Source organism: Pseudophryne corroboree (assembly GCF_028390025.1).
Source record: "Pseudophryne corroboree isolate aPseCor3 chromosome 3 unlocalized genomic scaffold, aPseCor3.hap2 SUPER_3_unloc_33, whole genome shotgun sequence".
In the NCBI taxonomy this organism is placed as follows: domain Eukaryota; kingdom Metazoa; phylum Chordata; class Amphibia; order Anura; family Myobatrachidae; genus Pseudophryne; species Pseudophryne corroboree.
The window spans coordinates 174,786-198,236 of NW_026967523.1; the positions used below are offsets into that span (position 1 = coordinate 174,786).

Genomic DNA, 23,451 nt, shown 5'->3' on the forward strand with positions numbered 1-23,451 from the left:
CTACTGTCACTTTCCCTGTCTACCCCTCTACTGCCACCACCCTGTCTCCTTCCACTACTGCCACCCGCTGTTTCCCTGACACCGTAGCACTTTTTTGGGACATGATTACCCACATAGACACTGCCTCCAGTAGCCCCTGGTACAGCACTGCAGCCATCCGCCCTGTTTCCCCTGACACCTCAGTGCTGCTTGGAGACAATATTACCTATGTACACACTGCACTACACAAAATGGAAAGCTGCTCAATCAGATTGTAATATCACTCAGGTGCTAAAAGGGAGGGGTAATTCTGTGTAGGAAAAAACTGTTCCCTAATGCACACCGAGTGAAAGATATTACTACATAATATTCAGATAATACGGAGATCTTAGTTGCGTATATCTGCAACCCTACGCAACTAAGATCTCCGTATTATCTGTCTATTATATAGTAATATTTTTCACTCGGTGTGCATTAGGGAACAGTTTTTTCCTACACAGAATTACCCCTCCCTTTTAGCACCTGAGTGATATTACAATCTGATTGAGCAGCTTTCCATTTTGTGTATTGTATTTAGAGAGGCATAGATGGGTCAGCATTAGGAGGGATTGCTGACTCCATAGTGCCATAGGGGAAGCCAGGGGTATCCCCAGGTAAGCTGGCTCTCAGATGCTGTAGGAGCCATTACCATGTGGCCTTACACTGGGAATTTAACCCAGACATATTTGTAATTATTTATGGGGTGGGTGTGGGGTGTGGTGGCCCCTGTGTCGGTATGGCTGGGCTGCTTCAGGTCGGCACACCCTAACACTTTATTAACACTTATTATTTTCCCTATCACTTTGTATATATTATTTTAATCACACCACTTACATAGCACTTATGTGCTTCTTATTAATTCTCACCTGTGTGCTGACCTGGGGTGGCCGACCTGTGCCGACATTGTGGGGTCCTGCACCCCGGACCCATACCTAGTATTAGGGACCCCCAGTGATGGAGAAGCCTTGTCGATCGGCCTGGGGGCTTAACCCTATATCTGCAGATATACGCAACTAAGATCTCCGTATTATCTGACTATTATGTAGTAATATTTTTCACTCAGTGTGCATTAGAGAACACAGTTTTTCCAACACAGAATTACCCCTCCCTTTTAGCACCTGAGCAGCTTTCCATTATGTACACACTGCTCTGGCAGCCCCCGCTACTGCAAAGGTACCGCCTACCCTGTGTCACCCGACATCTTAGCACTGCTTGGGGAATTATGATACTGCTGGTTACAGTCCTTTATCTGCAGATGGAACCAAACAGAGCGCTGCTTCTGGTACCTTGGACCCGGATCATGTAGGGCTGGGAGAATCAGTAAGCAGATTATGTAGTCACCATCTTACAAGCAGCTGGTGAAGGGAGCAGAGAATGGGTGTTATGTGGCAGGAACGGGCTGGTTAGGTAACAGCCTGGCTGCTGCAGTCTGTACAAGCTACAACCGGGGCAATTCTTTTGCTGGGAGACCAAGGTAGAGGACATTGCAGTAGTCTATTTGTGATGATACAAATACATGTATGACTGTAGGTAGATCTTCTGAGGGAAATAAGTGCTGGTATCTGGCTGTCTTGCTATTGGCAACATCCCATCTTAAATAGAACTCACATCTTAGTAAATTTACCCCCAAGATTCCGCACATGATCAGCATTTTGTTACTCTGAACCTCCAAGCTTAAGTCTGGTTGGTTTGCAAAGCTGAGCTGTAGCCCTGCCCTTTGTTGGTGAGCTTCTATCAGAAGGACCTGTTGCATGTATATTACAAAAAGCCTAAGAGATAGGACAGAATCTTGAGGAACATTACATGGCAATGATAAGTATACTCCAGAAGATTAAAATGGTTTCTCACCTGCGTGGTCTATTGTGTGCAACAAAAGCTTATTTCTCAGAGTATGGAAATGCCTGTGTGACTTAACAAGATGTGATTTCTGTGTAAAACATTTCCCGCACTCAGAGCAAGAAAATGGATTCACACCTGTGTGACTTGTTATGTCTAACCAGATCTGATTTGTGTGCAAAACATTTCCCACACTCAAAACATGGAAATGGCTTCTCACCTTTGTGACTTCTCTGATGTATAACAAGAACTGATTTCCGTGCAAAACATTTGCCACACTCAAAACATGGAAATGGCTTCTCACCTTTGTGACTTCTCTGATGTATAAAGAGAACTGATTTCCGTGCAAAACATTTGCCACACTCAAAACATGGAAATGGCTTCTCACCTGTGTGACTTTGCTGATGTCTAACAAGATGTGATTTCTGTGTAAAAAATTTCCCGCACTCAGAGCAAGAAAATGGCTTCTCACCTGTGTGAATTCTCTGATGATTAACAAGATATGATTTCCGTGTAAAACATTTCCCACACTCACAGCAAGAAAATGGCTTCACACCTGTGTGACTTCGCTGATGTGTAAAAAGTTGTGATTTCTGTGTAAAACATTTCCCACACTCAGAGCAAGAAAATAGCTTCTCACCTGTGTGACTTCTCTGATGTGTAACAAGATGTGATTTCTGTGTAAAACATTTCCCACACTCAGAGCAAGAAAATAGCTTCTCACCTGTGTGATTTCTCTGATGTGTAACAAGATCTGGTTTGTGTGCAAAACATTTCCCACACTCAGAACATGGAAATGGCTTCTCACCTGTGTGACTTCTTTCATGTTTAGTAAGATTTGATTTGTGTGCAAAACATTTCCCACACTCAGAACATGGATACGGTTTCTCACCTGTATGACTTCTCTGATGTTTAACAAGATCTGATTTCCGTGTAAAACATTTCCCACACTCGGAGCATGAAAATGTCTTCTCATCTGTGTGACTTCTTTCATGTTTAGTAAGATTTGATTTGTGTGCAAAACATTTCCCACACTCAGAACATGGAAATGGCTTCTCACCAGTGTGACTTCGCTGATGTGTAATAAGATCTGATTTCCGTGTAAAACATTTCGTACACTCAGAGCAAGAAAATGGCTTCTCACCTGTGTGAATTTGCTGATGTGTAACAAGTTGTGATTTCTGTGTAAAACATTTCCCACACTCAGAGCAAGAAAATGGCTTCACACATGTGTGTCTCTTCTGATGTCTAACAAGATACAGTTTGTGTGCAAAACATTTCCCACACTCAGAACATGGAAACGGCTTCTCACCTGTGTGACTTCGCTGATGTGTAATAATATATGATTTCCGTGTAAAATATTTAGAACACTCAGAGCAAGAAAATGGCTTCTCACCTGTGTGACTCCTCTGATGTACAACAAGATGTGATTTGTATGTAAAACATTTCCCACACTCAGAACATGGAAATGGCCTCTCACCTGCCTTACCTGTCTGTGGGTTAATAGGCTTTGTGTTCTGTGTAAAACATTTGGCATCTATAGAACAGGGAAACACTGTATCTACGGTCAGAGCTGTAACAGATGCACCAATATCAGAGTGATCAGGAGAACATTTTCCAGGATCACAGGGATCAGCTGATAGAGCTGGATGTATCATTGGGGTAATGGGGTTATCTCCTGGAGAATCCTGTCTACTGTCATTATCTTTTATGTCACAATCCGGGGATAACATTAGATGTCCTTCTGTGATATTCCTGCTTGTGTGTCCATCTGCTGGAAATAAAATACATTATGGAAATGTGACATTTTTTGTAACAATATTAATCTTGTAAACAATAGGATAAGACGACTCTCTGGGACACTTAATTGTAAATGTGTGGGTATAATAAAACATAACTTTTAATGAAGGCTTTATAATATTGTGTCTCAGACTATCATTGTGTCCACCCTCCTGAGAACACTCACAATAACAAATGTAATATTATAATAAGACTTAGATATATCTCTCTCATGTACTGGTAACTAACCATGAAGTATAAATGGAGATGTAGTCACTTGCCAAGTCCTATGTCAGCACCAATGTAAAACAATAGATGGGGAACATACCGTAAGACTCTAGATGAACAATAACATCAGTCATATGAGCTGATAGATCAGAGAAATGTATCCTAACGTTACTCCTGGAAGCATTGGTAAGGTAACATTCCTTTATGTGTGTGCTCATATGCTGGTAAGCCTGTACATGTGTTACTCACCCTTATATAAGGTATATTGCTACAGCAGAGTAGGTGTGTGGAACAAGGTATTTTACATGCAATATACCATATAATACACTGTAATCATCATCATCTGATAGGTTATAATACACTGTTACACCCCATCATCAGTGTCTTAACTCTATACTCTCAATAGTAATAAGGATGATGTGTGTACGGTAAGTATGATACAGAGAATTACATATCAGGATCTATACAGCTGACGCCATACTTCTGCTTCTCATACGTGTGCTACTGGCAGCAGTGAACATCTGAGTGAGAGTGCAGGGAAGACAGCAGAGTCTGATGAGAAAGATATTGGATCTGCCTTTGCAGGGATGTACCACACCTGTCACCCCTGTTAGTATATAAAATAATAAAAAAGAGGGGTGTGGTCCATCCAGACGTGCTTTCTGGAGCTCTCCTCACTAAGTGGCTTCTTATCTACCCTACCTGATAGCTCTCAGCCGCCGCTGCGACCAAGACCCAATCTATTAAGTCCACCACTCCTACTGCCCTAAAGCCGCTCCCTCCAGGCACCGTTCACTGCCGCAGCCTAGTGATGCCGCTGATGCCACAGGCTGTATTCTGGGGCTAAGTGTGCCCAAGTTTTCCTGCACGCTCCTGACACCTGACTTGGAGGCGCTTTTCGCTCAGTCGGGATCACTTGCTCTCCCACTCACATGGGTGCACAGTTTCCGCTACTGATGGGGACAGAATGGGCTGCCCACAGTCACCGGAGCCCGGCGTTGGTATTGGGAAGTAAGATGGCTGCCATTTTGGATCCTGGTACCCGGCCATCGCATGCTTTGCCTTCTGCCTTCAATAAGGTGTAAAATTGATATAAGCTGCTAAATAAGTGTCCTGACGGCTGGACCGGGGTCACTACACTAAATTGAGGCATTTGCCTGGAGGTGAAACTACCTTTTATTTATATGGTACCACTATAATCTACTTCCTCTCAGTCTACATGCAGAGCCCAGTATCAAGTATCGTCTGAGTACAGCTCATTACACTCTGATTACAACCTCGCAGTATATTATTTTGTGGATTTACTGACTGAATATATATCGTCATTTGTGTCTCTCTGTGCTGAGTACTTCACGTCTGTGATCACGCTGACCTCTAGTGGAATTTCTCGGTCATTACTGTGTTATTTGAGTTGCATTACCTCATGTTTACTTGAAATTTTGGCTCGGCTACCCCGTCATCCCGACTAAATGTCATTTTGAATGGAGTCATCTTGATGTAACCTCCTAACAGCGTACTCCTTTTATTTATAGATCGTTTGTATTTTCCTATCTCTGAGAGGTCCGTCTCTTTGTAGCCGGCTTAACATGCCTCCAAAAAAGGTTTCTCTGAATTTCTATTACCAGATAGGTTCAGGTATGGTTACAGGTAATTTTTTAGTTTGCTGAAGGAAAATGTAGGGGTGGGATTTGCAATCCCCCCTCTCTGTCTGTTTGTCTGTGACCCCTGCCCCTTTCCAGTACCTGATACATAATTATCTCCAGGTTACAAGATAGTTTCTAATATATGTGTATATCTTGTAACCAAAACACGACAATGTCATTATGATGTTGATTCCTGTGTAGTGTGATGGTACTTCCTGGTTTCGAGCCGGCATGGAACGCAAATACAGAGCCTGTGGAACGCAGCGCCATTGTTAATGTCAAACCAGCGTGACACGATAGGTCCGCTCTGGACCTGTTGACGTGCAGATACCCGACGGGGAGTTCTGTGATGCGGCTGGGAGGAACGAGATGATGCAGATCACGTGGTCGGAACAAACAAGGAACTTAGAGTACTATCTAAAGAATGATAGACCATCTGAATCATGTGGTTCGGTGCGGTCACGTGACCAGGAAGTGCCAGCATGTATTGCACAGTAAACGTATATCAAACAGGTATTTAAAATACTCGTTTTTGGGTATAAATTCTTCACTATGTATATTATTTAATAGGATTGCCTTCTGGATAAAATTTGTATGATTTTAATGGGACGTTGTATAGATTGTATTATGAGATGAATCAGGTGGCCCTATTTTCAATTAATGAAGATAGTATATAAACCCCAAAGGGCAACCTGGGTGATACATGCTCCTGAGGAAGCTGGCAGACGCTAGACCAGCGAAACGCGTTGAGCTAAGGATACGGACCACCAACACTGGATCCATTTGATTCTTCCAGTACTGATTGGACTCTCTGCCTCTATTTGGACACTCTTTAACCCATTGGAACCTGGAATCACCCCTGCTGCTATTTGGATCTTCATCAGCGATACTGAGATCCATGGGGACATTTCCTTAAGGACTGGGTAAATACATACATCCAAAGTGAACCAAAAGTTATTGAGGTGCGAGCCCTAACTGGAAAAAGTTTATACCAGCTATCTTTACTGCGATCCAAGTGGCCCTAATCAAAATCACCCACCTTTTCCTGATTTAGGATTTATTAAGAAAGTGTGAATATGTGATGATTTTTTTAATATTTCTTTTTAATGTATATTAAAATCATGTGATTATTCTTTTTATAAATCTATCGTCCCTTATTGGTCTTACAGCCGGCGCCAGTTCACACCCCTTTTTTTAGTGTTTTAGTAATAGCCTTTATCATGAGGCCTACTGTAACAAATTATATGGCCCTATGTGGGCACTGCCATTATGTAGTGTTAGGACTGCTGACATCGAAGAAGCCGTGAAGTGACGCAGCAGCTTAAAACATGTGTAAACTTATTCTCTGAATTTCTATTACCAGATAGGTTCAGGTATGGTTACAGGTCATTTTTTTGTGTGCTGAAGGGAAATGTAGGGGTGGGATTTGCAACCCCCCCCCCCCCCCTCTCTGTCTGTCAGACGCACAGCCCAGCTGTAATGGCTGAAAACATCTTAAGACACACTAGATGGTCCTGTTACTCTATGCTCTATACATTCTGTGTTATCTACATTTAAGGACTGAAATAACCTCAGAACTTAACTCTAATATTCAAGCTTTGAGGTCCGGTATCAGTGAGATTGGCACTCGTACAGACTAAGATGAAAGAGATTGTTGCGTCTCACAAAGATCTGATTTCAGCACATGGCACCCTTCAGGAAGACCTGGCCTCTATTCGTGATAAAGTCATTGATTTAGAAGACAGGTCTCGGAGAAATAATATCAGAATAATGGGCATGACGGATTCTGTTACAAATTCTGAGCTTTATGATCATGCCACGGTCCTCTATTCAGAAGCTTCCACTGAAGACTCCCAAAGCCCAAACAGACCCCTATCCAAGCACCGAGGGACACTCTGCTCAGGGTCCACTTTCTTCATATAAAAGAACACATTCTAGTCTGCTTTGTCTTCCTCATCCACAGCCGAGTATCTGGATAATCTGCAGATATTTCCAGATATTTCTTCTGTGACGCTGGCCAAAAGACGTCTATTCCACCAAAGGAAATGTGCAATACAAATGGGGCTTTCCTACTAAGATTATTGTGATGCGAAATGGCACCTTCACAGTGATACCTTCACCCGAGGATGGCCCTGCTATTCTGAAAATGTGGGATTTTTCTGTTGACAGTCCTTCATGACACTTTACCTAAACCAATCCCGGATGAGTTGTCTTCCGTCTTGAAGCAATATGCTAAGTTGTAAGACTGCAAGAGACACTCAGAGTTTGTTTCCTACTGTAACATGTGCCAACTGGGACTAAGTTACTGGGCATAGATCTATTTTTGGGCCAGATTTATTTATTCTTATTATGGGTTAAAAACGTGTCTGTTTCTCTTTATTTCCTGTGCTATTTAATTGCTATATAGTATATGATCTGATATTCTTTCCACTCTTACGTTTCATAATACCTTTCTAGAATGTTTGGGTGTTCAGGCAAAGCATGACTGATTCGTCTAACATCCTGTTGCCCTTATAAAGGTGTTGGTAGAACCTAAATTGGATATCAGGCCATGTTCCTGGCCTTTACCTCCTTAGGATACATTGGTTACATTGAGATATGATATTTCTTTGTACAATTGTTACTATGATGACTAGATTTTGCCCTCTCGTATGGCTACTTGAGGTAGTCGGTGGATTTCCCTTTTAGGCCCGACCGCCACCTTTTTCTACCTTTCTGGCATGGTACCCTAGTGACGGAATCTCTAGCTCCTTTATGGACGCTATTTCTGTTTGTCTCCCATTTTTGTTCCCTATTTTATTTTTTCTGTTATGATAGTTTGAAATATGCACACACCCTACAGACTCTATTGGACTTTACACAGATGATCCTAGATGTTTCATACCATGATCTGATCTCTATCATGGTGACGTTTTTAAGTCTTAATGTAAAAGGTCTTAATTCTCCTCATAAGAGATGTCTTGCAATAAAATATTTTGCTGACCAGAAGGCGGCGGTGGTAGCCATTCAGGAATCACATGTTCCATTGCACTCTGCCCCTCAGTTTACCAATAACTTGCTATATCTCCTGTGGTGTAGCCATCCTTTCTCATAGATCCTGCCCATTTCACCTGGACAGCAAGTGGGTGGATTGCAATGGTAGATATTGAATTCTAGTTGGGAAAATCCATATAAATATGTCACCCTCACTTCTCTCTATGCCGCTAATGCCAGACAGCCCCGATTTCTTATATATTGTTTTTCAAAAGCTACAAGAAATTGCACTTCTCCTTATGGGAGATGTTACTCTTGCTCCAGACCCTCATCTTGATAGATCCTCCACTACTGATGAACAGACCAATAATGCCGCCCATTCCTCAGCTTCCTCATGCTCCCTTTATTAGCTGAATCTGACCTCTATAATACTCGGAGAATTAGACATCCAGGTGTGTGTGATTACATTTATTACTCTGCTGTACACAGGTCATATTAGAGAATAGACCTTCTTCTAGGTCATTACAATTGATCCCTTGCATTAATATATTTCATTATGGGGTGATAGTGTGACGACACAGCCGGCGCATTGTGTCGCACAGTGGTGAAATACACGCGGTTACTTTCCTAGCCCTGGTCCTAACCATGGACTCCACTAATCGCCATTATGTTATTAGTCATATGCTAGGCAATATTGTATTGTATTGTGTTATTATATTGTACAGTTATGTTTTATCTGTTATATTAGGAATATGCAGGTTATTTGGTTATACTGTGTGCAATGTGTGTGATTGTATGCCAGAGTGTTAGTAACATAGTATCAGATCATTGTAATGTAAGTCCCCTAGCTATACAATCAGATGTGATTAGGAGTAGGTTCAGTAGTAAACAGTTTCTGTATGGAGCTGCAGGTAATCTGATCCTATACACCCCATTGTGTACAGGAGCCCAGACACCTCGTCTCCAGTCCTCTGTGACCTCCTGACTGACCAGCTTGTGTGATGAAAAGACAGGGGAGGCAAGAGGAGTAGGCTCTTCTGAGGTGAGATCTGGCCAGAAGGTCAGAGAGTGTGGAGTTCTTGACCTGAGAGGAATGAGGTGTATTGCTTCTGATAGCTACTGGTAGGATAGCGCTTCCAGTGTGCTGAGGCCTAGAAGCATGGTTGTTATCCTCTCGTTTCAAAAAGGCTACTGGACGTGCACTGAGGACGAGGCTGCTAGTGTGCTGAGTGAGGATTGTCTGGACGCATTGTGGACACTGGATGACAAGCTTTTCCTGGGAGTGCAGACTTGGTGGCTCTGCTATATAGATACTCCCGCATACATCTGTAATCCTATACTATTGTGGGGATCTAGTGAGATACCATCCTGGCATGTGATAGTTACTGTTTTAGTGTACTGTGTGTGTATATTTACAATAAAGGGCATTTGCCACTTTACTAAACTGTTTACCTGAGTGATCTGAGAATCCATATCCTCACAATTACTTACTACTTTTTAGATGCCATTTTGTCCATGTGTAACTCCATTTTGTTTATGTATGTCCTCACTGCTCTATATATGTTCATTTTATTAGGATTAGTGGGAAGAATATACACAGCTTTTAGGCTGGCTGATTATAATAAATATATCTTCCTATCAGTATCTCAGATGGAAACTGTCTAGTAAGATGTTTGGAATATTGTATACATAAGTAGGTGAAGGGACAGTTGTCCAGGATAAGATAAATTATGTTATTAAAGGGGGACCCTGGGGGCGACTGAACTATATTGTTTAAACTACGTAATTGATGACCATCATCTGGGACAGATCATGAAACATCTGAGATAAGAGCTGAGTACTCTAATTTGTTCTTCCTATTATTGTAACTGAGTATAACTTGTTATTTCCAGGTTCTCATTGTTGTAACTTAGAGAAATAAATGCTTATCCTTTATGAAATGTCCTGTGTCAGTCTCCATATTTATCACATTGTATCCCAGAACCTGGTCACTTGAATTTTTCTACCACCAGTAATTTCATGGTCTGATCACACCCCTCTGATATAGTCCTGGTCGCCTTTTCCCGCTATTCCTCCTTTACCACCTTGGAGATTGCAGGATTATATATTAATGGATGCTGAAGGCACTAGAATTTTTGCAAGAGGCCCTGTCCTCCTACTTAGACGTGAACGCTCCTGAAGATACTTCCATTAGGAACCATTGGTGTGTCCTTAAGGCCATGGATCAGAAGGCCGTCATCCAAGTGCCAGGGGGCAGGTAATCAGCAGGGAATGTGCAGGACTCTGAATGCTGGTTCCCATACACAAGCTCAATAAATGTATTATATACCTAAGGCGGTGGTAGCAAGACTCAGATGCTGCCAACTCAGTAATAGGAGCCGTTCACTAGCCAATTCCCTGAGGCCGGCTGTTACAGGAGCATGTGGATACATGACAGGGGCTGCGCCAGATATTTCCTAACCATTGTGTCACGTGGCATGAGGAACCCTGAGCCTGTGCCCCAGCAAGCAGCCGCACCATGCCAGAAATATATGTAGTTATGGTAGACCTACTGTCGATAACGCTATTTCTTCTAATTCCACAGTATCCACATGATATACATTGGGATATGAGGTCAGCGGATTGGAACCAATGATCAAAAGCTTTTGGCCTCCCAGAATGCAACGGGCCAGTCCTCTATATCCCCGCCTCCTGGCTCAGGAAATTCAGTTGTTTTCCAAAGCTCAAGGCAGGAGCATCATAGAGAGCCCTAATCAGGCGAGAAGAAGACACATGCACACACTTCCGTACAAGAAGGAAGAGGTTAGTAAGTGTAAGGATCCTCAAATCAGGTGTGTCAGGGTGGGATCCCTGTGGATACAGTGGACCAAGGAGAAATAGAGTTATCGACAGTAAGTCTACCATAACTACATAATTCTCCTGTAGGGTCCACAGTAATATCCACAGAATATACATTGGGTGTCCCAAATCAATTTCATGGAGGGGGCGCTCCAGATTGGAAAGGAGAATCCTTTGCCCAAATGCAGCATCCTGAGAGGCAAAGGTATCAAAGGCATAATGTCTAATGAATGTGTTAATGGAAGACCATGTGGCTGCCTTACATATCTGTTCTGCTGAAGCACCACGTTGTGCTGCCCATGACAGACCTACCTTACGAGTAGAGTGAGCAGAGACACTAGCTGGATTAGGGATATCAGCTTGAGAATATGCTTCTGAATCGTCATCCGAAGCCACCTCGCCAGTGTTTGCTTGTCAGCAGCCAATCCTCTCGTGAAATCCGTAGAAAATGAAGAGTGTCTGTCTTTCTGATGGCACTGGTACGATCCACGTAGACCCTTAAAGCCCGGACTACGTCCAAAGATGCATCTCCCGCAGAAAGATCTGGCCCTTGGAAGGCTGGGACTACAATTTCTTCGTTAAGGTGGAATTTAGACACCAATTTAGGAAGATAACCAGATTTGGTTCTGAGAACCGCTCTGTCTGGGTGAAATATCAGAAAAAGAGGGCGACACAACAATGTCGCGAAATCTAAAACTCTTCTAGCTGAGGCAATAGCAGAGTAGAAAGAGAATCTTAGCTGTCAACCATTTAAGATCCACTTACGTCAGTGGTTCAAATGGAACAATTTGAAGCACCTTTAGAACTATACCTAGATCCCAAGGCGCTGTAGGAGGAACAAATGGAGGTTGGATGTGAAGCATTCCTTGGAAAAAAGTGCAAACATCCTGCAGGTTAGCATTTTTCTTTTGAAACCACACAGTCAATGCTGACTCCTGAACTCTCAAGGAAGCCACCTGTAGACCTTTATCTATTGCTGCCTGAAGGAATGCTAGGACTCTGGGAACTCTGAAAGACCTAGGGTCAAATTTCCTGGCACTGCACCATTGAATATAAGCATGCCATATTCGTTTGCATGAATGGCATGTCGACTGAGAAATTCCGCTTCCTAGTGCCACCGTAACGTGTGGCTCACCTCCTTCATTGCCTTTTGGCTGCGAGTTTCTGATGATTGAGGTACGCTACTGCCATTGCATTATCCGAGCGAATTTGAACTGGTTTCCCCCACAGAAAGTCCTTTGCCTGAATGAGTGCCATATATATGGCCCGAAGTTCCAATATATTTATTAGCAGGCAACTTTCTTCCTTGGTCCACTGCCCCTGGAAGCAACATTTTTCTGACACTGCTCCCCAGCCCTGAAGACTGGCATTCGTTGTCAGAACCTCCCAATCTGAGATCCGAAAGGGTCTTCCTTTGTCCAGATGGGATGTCTGTAGCCACCAGGCTAATGACCTCCGTACTTACAGAGGAAGGACCATAGTCTGAGTTTTTATTGTCTGATATAACCCATTCCACTTGGCATTTAGCATACTCCACCATGTCGAATGTCGACACCATTGATCCCATCACACGCATAGCTGCGTGAATGGATACCCTTTGACTCTGTAGCAGCTCCTGAATCCATGACTGTATTGTGGTAATTTTGTTCAGAGGTAAAAACACTCTCTGAAGACCAGAATTCAATACAGCCCCCAAGTGAGTCATACGTTGGAACCAGGGACAACTTTGCCCAATTTATGAGTCAACTGTGACACTGAAGCAATTCCTGAGACTGCACCAGGATTAATAGGTCGTAGAGGTATGGAAAACTCCTTATCCCTTGTCGACGGAGATAAGCCGCCATTACCATCATAATTTTGGTGAACACTCTGGGAGCTGTAGCCAGTCCAAATGGTAGGGCCTGAAACTGAAAGTGTTGCTGGAGGATAGCAAACAGTGCTATAGGAACATGCAGGTAATCATCCTGGATATCAAGGGATACCATAAAATCCTCCAGCTCCATGGCCAAAATAATGGAAGGTAAAGTCTCCATATGAAACAAAGGCACCCAAATGTACTTGTTCAGCACCTTGAGATTGAGTATGGGCCGGAATGACCAATTTGGCTTCTGAACTAGAAACATGTTGGAATAGAAACCTTGTCCTTGTTGCGCGCGCACAGGGAATTGGAATTATCCTCCCAGATTGAAGCAACTTCTGACCTGCCTGTTGTAAGGCCCTGGCCTTCGTTTCTACAGAAGATGGTCTGGTACAAAAGAACCTTTGTGGAGGGTGTTTCTTGTAGGCAAACGCATAACCATAAGAAACCGCTTCTTGCTCCCAGGCATCTGTGGTGGACTGCTGCCAGATCTGTGCAAAATGATGAAGTCTGCCTCCCACCCTCCTGGAGTCCCCCAGGTGAAGGACCACACCATCAAGCTGACGGTTTATCTTCTGGCTTGGAAGCAGGCCCTCTGCTAATTGCTTTTTAGTCTTACCAGACTTGTCAGATTGGGACTGTTTGCCATAACCCTTCCCTTTTGCTTTTCCCTGGGTCCGAAAGGGCCGAAAAGCTGGAAACCTAGGTTTGGATTTGTGGGTTGAAGGAAACTTCACATTCTTGGAGTCTGCCTCTGACTACAAAATACTGTTTAATTCTTTACCAAAAAGAATATCTCCAATAAAAGGTAAAGACTCTAGAACCTCCTTGGACTCGGAGTCAGCTCTCCATGTACGTAGCCAGACCGCTCTGTGAGCTGCTACTGCTGAGGCTGATGCTTGAGAGACAATAGTACTCATGTCCAAGGCTGCTTCTTCCATAAACATGTGCAATATGGGAGTTTTGCTCTCTAGATGCCAATGAGACATCATCCTCCAATGCATCAGCCGAGGCCGCCACTGCTTTTGCCATCCAGGCTGAAGCTATGGCTGGTCTTACAATTACCCCAGACAATGAGAAGATTGTTTTTAAAAAAACATCTATTTTTCTATCCGTAACAATCATATAATGATGTTGAAGGCAGAGGTAATCTAGATTTTCGAACCAATCGAATGACATGTGTATCTACTTTGGGAGCCACTCCCTTTTTAAACAGTCCCCAGCTGGAAGAGGATAATGGGAATTCCATTTCCATGAAATTCTAAACTTCTTACTGGGTGTGACCAAAGCCTCTTGCATAATCTCCGTCAGCTGTTCTAACCCCGGAAATTCAGTTCTGACTGTTTTGGGATGTTTAAACACAGGAGCATTGGATTTTAACAAAGGGCTCTGCTGCCTCCTATAAGGATAGAAAGGCTTTCACAGCACTAATTAGCTCAGGTATATCCACTGAGCTGGGACCTTCATCCTCGTCTCTGTATGCAGACCCAGAATGCGAGGAATCCTCATCCTCCGAAGTGTCCCCATCTGAAACATGTGTAGACTGTGAAGATGTAGTTTCATGTTACCTTCCACAGGCCTTTCAGTCCGTTTTAGTTGAAAGGCTGCAGATTCCTGGACTGGATGTGATAAAACCCAGGGGGAATGTTGCATGTAAGGGTTAACAGGGTAACCTATCATTGGTATAGGAGCTGGCATTATGCGCTCAGCTACACCAAATAATGTCTGTGCAAACGTAGCCCATGGGGGTTCCATCTGAACGTGTGCCTGCCTAGGATTATTCAGGAGGCTTTGGTGAAAGCTAAAACAATTTGCACATAATCCATTCTGCACCAGATCCTGAGAGGTTAACCCAGCTTTGCAGGACAAACATGAAATCAGTGTTGGTGCTGCTGTGGAGAGTGTATCCTCCTCACCCTTGCTGCTCTTAGACATGATAAACAAATCACACATTTGTATGGTGTTAACTACACAATTTGTGACTGAAATCAATTAATAGCTTGCTAAAGTGACATGCAATCCGATTCCTCCCTGCCTTGCACCAGCACTGAGGATCTGTATACATGACAGAAATAGTAAAGTCAGCAATCACACTAGCAATCAGTCACAAGTTATACATTAGTATAATAAGCAACATGAGCACATCACCAACTACAGATACATTTCAAGTATGTAGGAGAACCATATTACTGCATTACCTTATATAGGAAACTTAACGTATTCAGTCACACAGCGAAAGAAACGGCAATAGTTTACAGACTCATATGCATCAGGCACTTATCCAACTCCTCGTACCCAATACATTAGTGAATGCTGAGTGGATCCAGACGCAAATAGTGTACACAAACTCCAAGTGCACACAACAGTGAACATAGACGCCCAAGTGAAGACCAATGCACCAGTCACACAGGCGCCTATGCTGCGATTGGGTCCTTTAGAAACACAGCATCTCAGACGGAAGCAGCAAATCAGTTCATGGCAGGAAACTCGGAGGAAACTGGTCATGAACCGGGGGAGGGGTGACCAGGGGAGCGTCTTACTCCCCACTGCTGACTTAAACCCCAGGGACCCAGGCCTCACACTAATCCCTGGAACCTAGCACTGGTGTACCGAGGTGGCAGCCGCATCAGCAACTGTTCGGTAGTCTCCCCCCCCCCACGCTATGCGGAACTGACGCCTTACCTTCTTCCCGTGCTCCGGCCACAGCCTGTTAACGTCAGCTGGACTTGCTAGTACATCCAACACAGACTTCCGCTGAAACAGCACTGTACACGTGGGTTAGTGTTGTTGCGACCTGGCGGAGAGTTGTTGGAGTAACTCTTTCTGAGGTACGTGTAAGATGCTTTTCAGAAAACTCGCTTAAGAAATGTAAGACTATAAAAATAAATGAAATAAGCTTAGGGCTGCCAAAATCAGCAACCCAAAGATCGTTGTCCGGCTCCTGCCACACCAACAAAAAAACTGAATTGCCTAAGCCAGAAAGCAGGGATATAGGGGACTGGCCCGTTGCATTCTGGGAGGCGGAAAGCTTTTGATCATTGGTGCCAATATGCTGACGTTACCTCATATCCCAATGTATATCCTGTGGATACTGCTGTGAACCCTGCAGGAGAAAAGGAGTTTATATATAGACCGGCGTGTGCTAATAGTGATACTCTCAGGAAATACCTTGCATGTAATACCATAGGCATAGGTACTGCTAGCAAACAGTATGGCTGCTGGTGACACACAGTGACATGATGTGAAGGGCGAGCAGGAGTATAATAGGGGCTCATGGCTCCTGATGTATGAGACACACCAGAGAGAGTGTGGGGAGGAGACTGGTCAGATCTCTGGGCTGGTAACACACAGTGACATGATGTGAGGGGGAGAGCAGAAATATAATAGGGGCTGATGGCTCCTGATGTATAAGATACACCAGAGAGTGTGGGGAGGAGACTGGTCAGATCTCTGGGCTGGTAACACACAGTGACATGATGTGAGGGGAGAGCAGGAGGATAATAGAGGCTGATGGCTCCTGATGTATGAGATACACCAGAGTGTGGGGGGAGGAGACTGGTCAGATCTCTGGGCTGGTAACACACAGTGACATGATGTGAGGGGGAGAGCAGGAGTATAATAGGGGCTGATGCCTCCTGATGTATGAGATATACCAGAGAGTGTGGGGAGGAGACTTGTCAGATCTCTGGGCTGGTAACACACAGTGACATGATGTGAGGGGAGGAGAGCAGGAGTATAATAGGGGCTGATGGCTCCTGACTCCCCCACTGGGCAGATACATTTCCCTCATTAGTTTGTACTGACAGAGGAGGGTGTAGGATAAGAGATTGCTGTAGTGACTGAGAAAGGAGAATATGTGACTCTTTTCTGTAATAAGTGTTTATTACTCACCTGTGCTGATATCTGTAGGGATTTCCTCCTCCTTACACTGCTGATCACCCTTCAGATACGTCTGTTCTTCTCCCTCTATATCTTCTGCCTTTATATCAGTCACATACGTCTCTTCTTCTCCCTCTGTATCTTCTGCCTTTATATCAGTCACATACGTCTCGTCTTCTTCCTCTATATCTTCTGCCTTTATAACAGTCACATACGTCTCTTCTTCTCCCTCTATGTCTTCTGCCTTAATAACAGTCACATACGTCTCTTCTTCTCCCTCTATATCTTCTGCCTTCATATCAGTCACATACGTCTCTTCTTTTCCCTCTGTATCTTCTGCCTTTATATCAGTCACATACGTCTCTTCATCTCCCTCTATATCTTCTACCTTTATATCAGTCACTTCTTCTTCTTCTATGTCTTCTGTTTTAATATCAGACAGACGTTCTACCTAAAACACAAAAAAAAACCCCACTATAATGATATTTGCATACAGTCAGTTTAAACTGAGGTGAAAAAATAAGAATTTACTCACCGGTAATTCTGTTTCTCGTAGTCCGTAGTGGATGCTGGGTACTCCGTAAGGACCATGGGGTATAGACGGGCTCCGCAGGAGACTGGGCACTCTTAAAAGAAAGATTAGGTACTATATCTGGTGAGCACTGGCTCCTCCCTCTATGCCCCTCCTCCAGACCTCAGTTAGGGAAACTGTGCCCGGAAGAGCTAACATAATAAGGAAAGGATTTGGAATCCAGGGTAAGACTCATACCAGCCACACCAATCACACCGTACAACTTGTGATAACTATACCCAGTTAACAGTATGAAACAATAATGAGCCTCATTAACAGATGGCTCATAACAATAACCCTTTAGTTACGCAATAACTATATACATGTATTGCAGAGAGTCCGCACTTGGGACGGGCTCCCAGCATCCACTACGGACTACGAGAAATAGAATTACCGGTGAGTAAATTCTCATTTTCTCTGACGTCCTAGTGTATGCTGGGTACTCCGTAAGGACCATGGGGATTATACCAAAGCTCCCAAACGGGCGGGAGAGTGCGGATGACTCTGCAGCACCGAATGAGCAATTCAAGGTCCTCCTCAGCCAGGGTATCAAACTTGTAGAATTTTGCCAACGTGTTTGAACCCAACCAAGTAGCAGCTCGCAAAGTTGTAAAGCCGAGATCCCTCGGGCAGCCGCCCAAGAAGAGCCCCCTTCCTTGTGGAATGGGCTTTTACAGATTTAGGATGTGGCAGTCCAGCCACGGTATGTGCAAGTTGAATCGTGCTACAGATTCAACGAGCAATAGTCTGCTTCGAAGCAGGAGCACCCAGCTTGTTGGGTGCATGCAGGATAAATAGCGAGTCAGACTTTCCGACTCCAGCTATCCTGGAAACATAGATTTTCAGGGCCCTGACTACGTCCAGCAACTTGGAATCCTCCAAGTCCCTAGTAGCCGCAGGCACCACAATAGGGTGGTTCAAATGAAACGCTGATACCACCTTAGGGAGAAACTGGGGACGAGTCCCCAGATCTGCCCTGTCCATAGGGAAAATCAGATATGGGCTTTTAAACGACAAAGCCGCCAATTCTGACACCCGCCTGGCCAAAGCCAGGGCCAACAGCATGACCACCCTCCACGTGAGATATTTTAACTCCACGGTCTGAAGTGGCTCAAACCAATGTGATTTCAGGAAATCCAACACCACGTTGAGATCCCAAGGTGCCACACTGGAGGCACAAAAGGTGGCTGAATATGCAGCAAACCCTTAACAAACGTCTGAACTTCAGGCAGTGAAGCCAGTTCTTTCTGAAAGAAAATAGACAGGGCCGAAATCTGGACTTTTATGGACCCCAATTTTAGGCCCATAGTCACCCCTGCCTATAGAAAGTTCAGGAATCGACCCAGCTGGAATTCTTCCTCTCTTTTTTACTATCCTCAGTACCCTGGGTATGCGAGGAAGAGGAGGGAACACATAAACCGTCTGGTACACCCACGGTGTCGCCAGAGCGTCCCAGCTATCGCCTGAGGGTCCTTGACCTGGCGCAATATCTTTTTAGCCTTTTATTGAGGCGGGACGCCATCATGTCCACCTGTGGTTGTTCCCACCGGTGTACAATCAGCTTTAAGACTTCTGGATGAAGTCCCCACTCTTCCGGGTGGAGGTCGTGTCTGCTGAGAAAGTCTGCTTCCCAGTTTTCCACTCCCGGAATGAACACTGCTGACAACCGATGCATCTGAAGATGCGATCCGGACCACTTGTCCAATAGATCCCACTGGAAGATCCTCGCATGGAACCTGCCGAAGGGAATCGCTTCGTAAGAAGCTACCATCTTTCCCAGGATTCGCGTGCAGTGACGCACCGACACCTGTTTTGGTTTCAGGAGGTCCCTGACCAGAGATGATCATTCCTGGGCCTTCTCCTCCGGGACAAACACCTTCTTCTGTTCTGTGTCTAGAATCACACCCAGGAACAGCAGACGCGTCGCAGGAATCAGCTGCGACTTTGTGATATTCAGAATCCAGCCGTGCTTATGCAGCACTTCCTGAGATAGTGCTACGCTGACTAGCAACTGCTCCTTGGACCTCGCCTTTATCAGGAGATCGTCCAAGTACGGGATAATTATAACTCCCTTCTTTCGAAGGAGTATCATCATTTCAGCCATTACCTTGGTAAATACCCTCGGTGCCGTGGACAGACCAAACGGCAACGTCTGGAATTGGTAATGACAGTCCTGTACCACAAATCTGAGGTACTCCTGGTGAGGTGGGTAAATGGGGACATGCAGGTATGCATCCTTGATGTCCAATGACACCATAAAATCCCCCTCTTCCAGGCTTGCAATAACTGCCCTGAGCGATTCCATCTTGAACTTCCTTATATAAGTGTTCAAGGATTTTAAATTTAGGATGGGTCTCACCGAACCGTCTGGTTTCGGTAACACAAACATTGTGGAATAGTAACCCCGCCCCTGTTGAAGGGGGGGGGGGGGGGGTACCTTGATTATCACCTGCTGGAGGTACAGCTTGTGAATAGCGTCCAGTACTACCTCCCTTTCTTTGGGAGCAGCCGGGAAGGCAGATTTGAGGTAACGGCGAGGGGGAGTGAACTCGAACTCCAGCTTGTATCCCTGAGATACCACTTGCAGAACCCAGGGATCCACCTGTGAGCGAACCCACTGGTCTCTGAAGTTCCGGAGACGCGCCCTCACCGCACCTGGCTCCGCCTGTGGAGCCCCAGCGTCATGCGGTGGACTTAGAGGAAGCGGGGGAGGATTTTTGTTCCTGGGAACTGGCTGTCTGGTGCAGCTTTTTCCCTCTTCCCCTGCCTCTGGGCAAAAAGGAAGCGCCTCTGACAAGCTTGCCTTTTTGTGTCCGAAAGGACTGTACCTGATAATACGGTGCTTTCGTAGGCTGTGAGGAAACCTGAGGTAAAAATATCGACTTCCCAGCTGTCGCTGTGGATACTAGGTCCGAGAGACCATCCCCAAACAATTCCTCACGCCTTTTAGAATCAGCATCACCTGTCCACTGCCGAGTCCATAATACTCTTCTGGCAGAAATGGACATTGCATTAACTCTAGATGCCAGCCGGCAAATATCCCTCTGTGCATCTCTCATATATAAGACTACGTCTTTAATATGCTCTATGGTTAGCAAAATAGTATCCCTGTCTAGGGTATCAATATTATCTGACAGGGTATCGGACCAAGCTGCTGCAGCACTACACATCCATGCTGAAGCAATTGTAGGTCTCAGTATAGTACCTGAGTGTGTATATACAGACTTCAGGATAGCCTCCTGCTTTCTATCAGCAGGCTCCTTTAAGGCGGCCGTATCCTGAGACGGCAGTGCCACCTTTTTTGACAAGCGTGTGAGCACCTAATCCACCCTAGGGGATGTCTCCCAACGTAGCCTGTCCTCTGGCGGGAAAGGGTACGCCATCAGTAACTTTTTAGAAATCACTAGTTTCTTATCGGGGGAACCCCACGCTTCTTCACACACTTCATTCAACTCATCTGATGGGGGAAAAACCACTGGTTGCTTTTTCTCCCCAAACATAATACCCTTTTTAGTGGTACCTGGGTTAATGTCAGAAATGTGCAACACATTTTTCATTGCCGTAATCATGCAACGGATGGCCCTTGTGGATTGTACATTAGTCTCGTCCTCGTCGACACTGGAGTCAGACTCCGTGTCGACATCTGTGTCTGCCATCTGAGGTAGCGGGCGTTTTTGAGCCCCTGATGGCCTTTGAGACGCCTGGGCAGGCACGGGCTGAGAAGCTGTATTGTCATCGAACCTTTTATGCAAGGAGTTGACACTGTCGGTTAATACCTTCCACATATCCACCCACTCTGGTGTCGACCCCGCAGGGGGTGACATCACACTTATCGGCACCTGTTCCACCTCCACATAAGTTTCCTCATCAAACATGTCGACACAGCCGTAGAAAATGGCGCCGGTGTGCGGAGAAGCCCCGCCCCTTCATCGGCTGGCTTCTCCCGCGTTTTTTATGTATAATGGCGGGGGTTAATGCACATATACAGCTTATTAAAACTGTATTATGTGCGGTTTGCCATGTAAGGTACTCTAATTGCTGCCCAGGGCGCGCCCCCCCCCCAGCGCCCTGCACCCATCAGTGACCGGAGTGTGTGGTGTGCAGAGGTAGCAATGGCGCACAGCTGCAGTGCTGTGCGCTACCTTAATGAAGACCGGAGTCTTCAGCCGCCGATTTTCAACTTCGCATTCTGTCTTCTGGCTCTGCAAGGGGGACGGCGGCGCGGCTCCGGGACCGGACGACCGAGGCTGGGCCTGTGTTTGATCCCTCTGGAGCGAATGGTGTCCAGTAGCCTAAGAAGCCCAAGCTAGCTGCAAGCAGGTAGGTTCGCTTCTCTCCCCTCAGTCCCTCGTAGCAGTGAGTCTGTTGCCAGCAGATCTCACTGAAAATAAAAAACCTAACAAATACTTTATTTTCTAGGAAGCTCAGGAGAGCCCCTAGTGTGCATCCAACTCTGGCCGGGCACAGATACTAACTGAGGTCTGGAGGAGGGGCATAGAGGGAGGAGCAAGAGCACACCAGATAGTACCTAATCTTTCTTTTAAGAGTGCCCAGTCTCCTGCGGAGCCCGTCTATACCCCATGGTCATTACGGAGTACCCAGCATACACTAGGACGTCAGAGAAAACACTATAATGACATTTGCATACAGTCAGATTAAACGGAGGTGAAACAGTATAATATCAGTGTATAAGACACATAGCTCCTCTACAGATCATATAGTGACAGTCACTTTGGTATATTGGGGAGACCCTAAATCTCACCTACCTGTTCCTCCTGTGGGATCCTGTGATTCTCCTCTGTACAATCCTGGGAATACAGAGGACGGGGACATCTCTCTGGGGTATCTCTGTTACTGGGCCCATCTGTAGGAGACACACAGTGACTGAGTACAGTGTATATATGTGATTATCAGATGATGTGTGTATATAGGGGCCCCCATACCTGCTCTCCCCTGTACAATACATGACAGTCTCCTCTTACCCAGTGATGTGAGGGGCCGGTGATTCTCCATCATCACGTCCTTGTACAGACCCCTGTGTTCCTCTATATACTCCCCCTCCTGCATGGAGACATAGACAGTGACATCCTGACACCTTATAGGCACCTGACACACACAGTGATACAGTCATCACCCAGACACATCCCCTGGTGTTACTGTATAATGTCCCATTCCCAGCAGTCACCTCTCCAGTCATCACCCAGACACGTCCTCTGGTGTTACTGTATAATGTCCCATTCCCAGCAGTCACCTCTCCAGTCATCACCCAGACACGTCCCCTCGTGTTACTGTATAATGTCCCATTCCCAGCAGTCACCTCTCCATTCATCACCCAGACACATCCCCCGGTGTTACTGTATAATGTCCCATTCCCAGCAGTCACCTCTCCAGTCATCACCCAGACACGTTCCCTGGTGTTACTGTATAATGTACCATTCCCAGCAGTCACCTCTCCAGTCATAACCCAAACACGTCCCATGGTGTTACTGTATAATGTACCATTCCCAGCAGTCACCTCTCCCATCACCCAGACACATCCCCTGGTGTTACTGTATAATGTCCCATTCCCAGCAGTCACCTCTCCAGTCATCACCCAGACACATCCCCTGGTGTTACTGTATAATGCCCTATTCCCGACAGTCACCTCTCCAGTCATCACCCAGACACGTCCCCTGGTGTTACTGTATAATGCCCCATTCCCAGCAGTCACCTCTCCATTCATCACCCAGACACATCCCCTGGTGTTACTGTATAATATCCCATTCCCAGCAGTCACATCTCCAGTCATCACCCAGACACATTCCCTGGTGTTACTGTATAATGTCCCA

At 45.3% G+C, this 23,451-nt stretch overlaps 1 protein-coding gene across 1 annotated transcript in view; it reads right to left on the bottom strand.

Moving 5' to 3' along the window:
* Window positions 1–451: 451 nt before the first annotated feature.
* LOC134984063 (oocyte zinc finger protein XlCOF6-like) overlaps window positions 452–23,451 on the bottom strand; it is a 42,258-nt gene continuing 19,258 nt past the window's right edge. The window contains exons 3-4 of the mRNA XM_063949703.1: window positions 17,065–17,503; window positions 452–3,628 (exon numbers count right to left, since the gene is read on the bottom strand). Of these exons, the coding sequence (XP_063805773.1) occupies window positions 1,968–3,628; window positions 17,065–17,503 (2,100 nt within the window). The 3' untranslated portion in view covers window positions 452–1,967. The remainder of the gene's footprint in view (window positions 3,629–17,064; window positions 17,504–23,451) is intronic.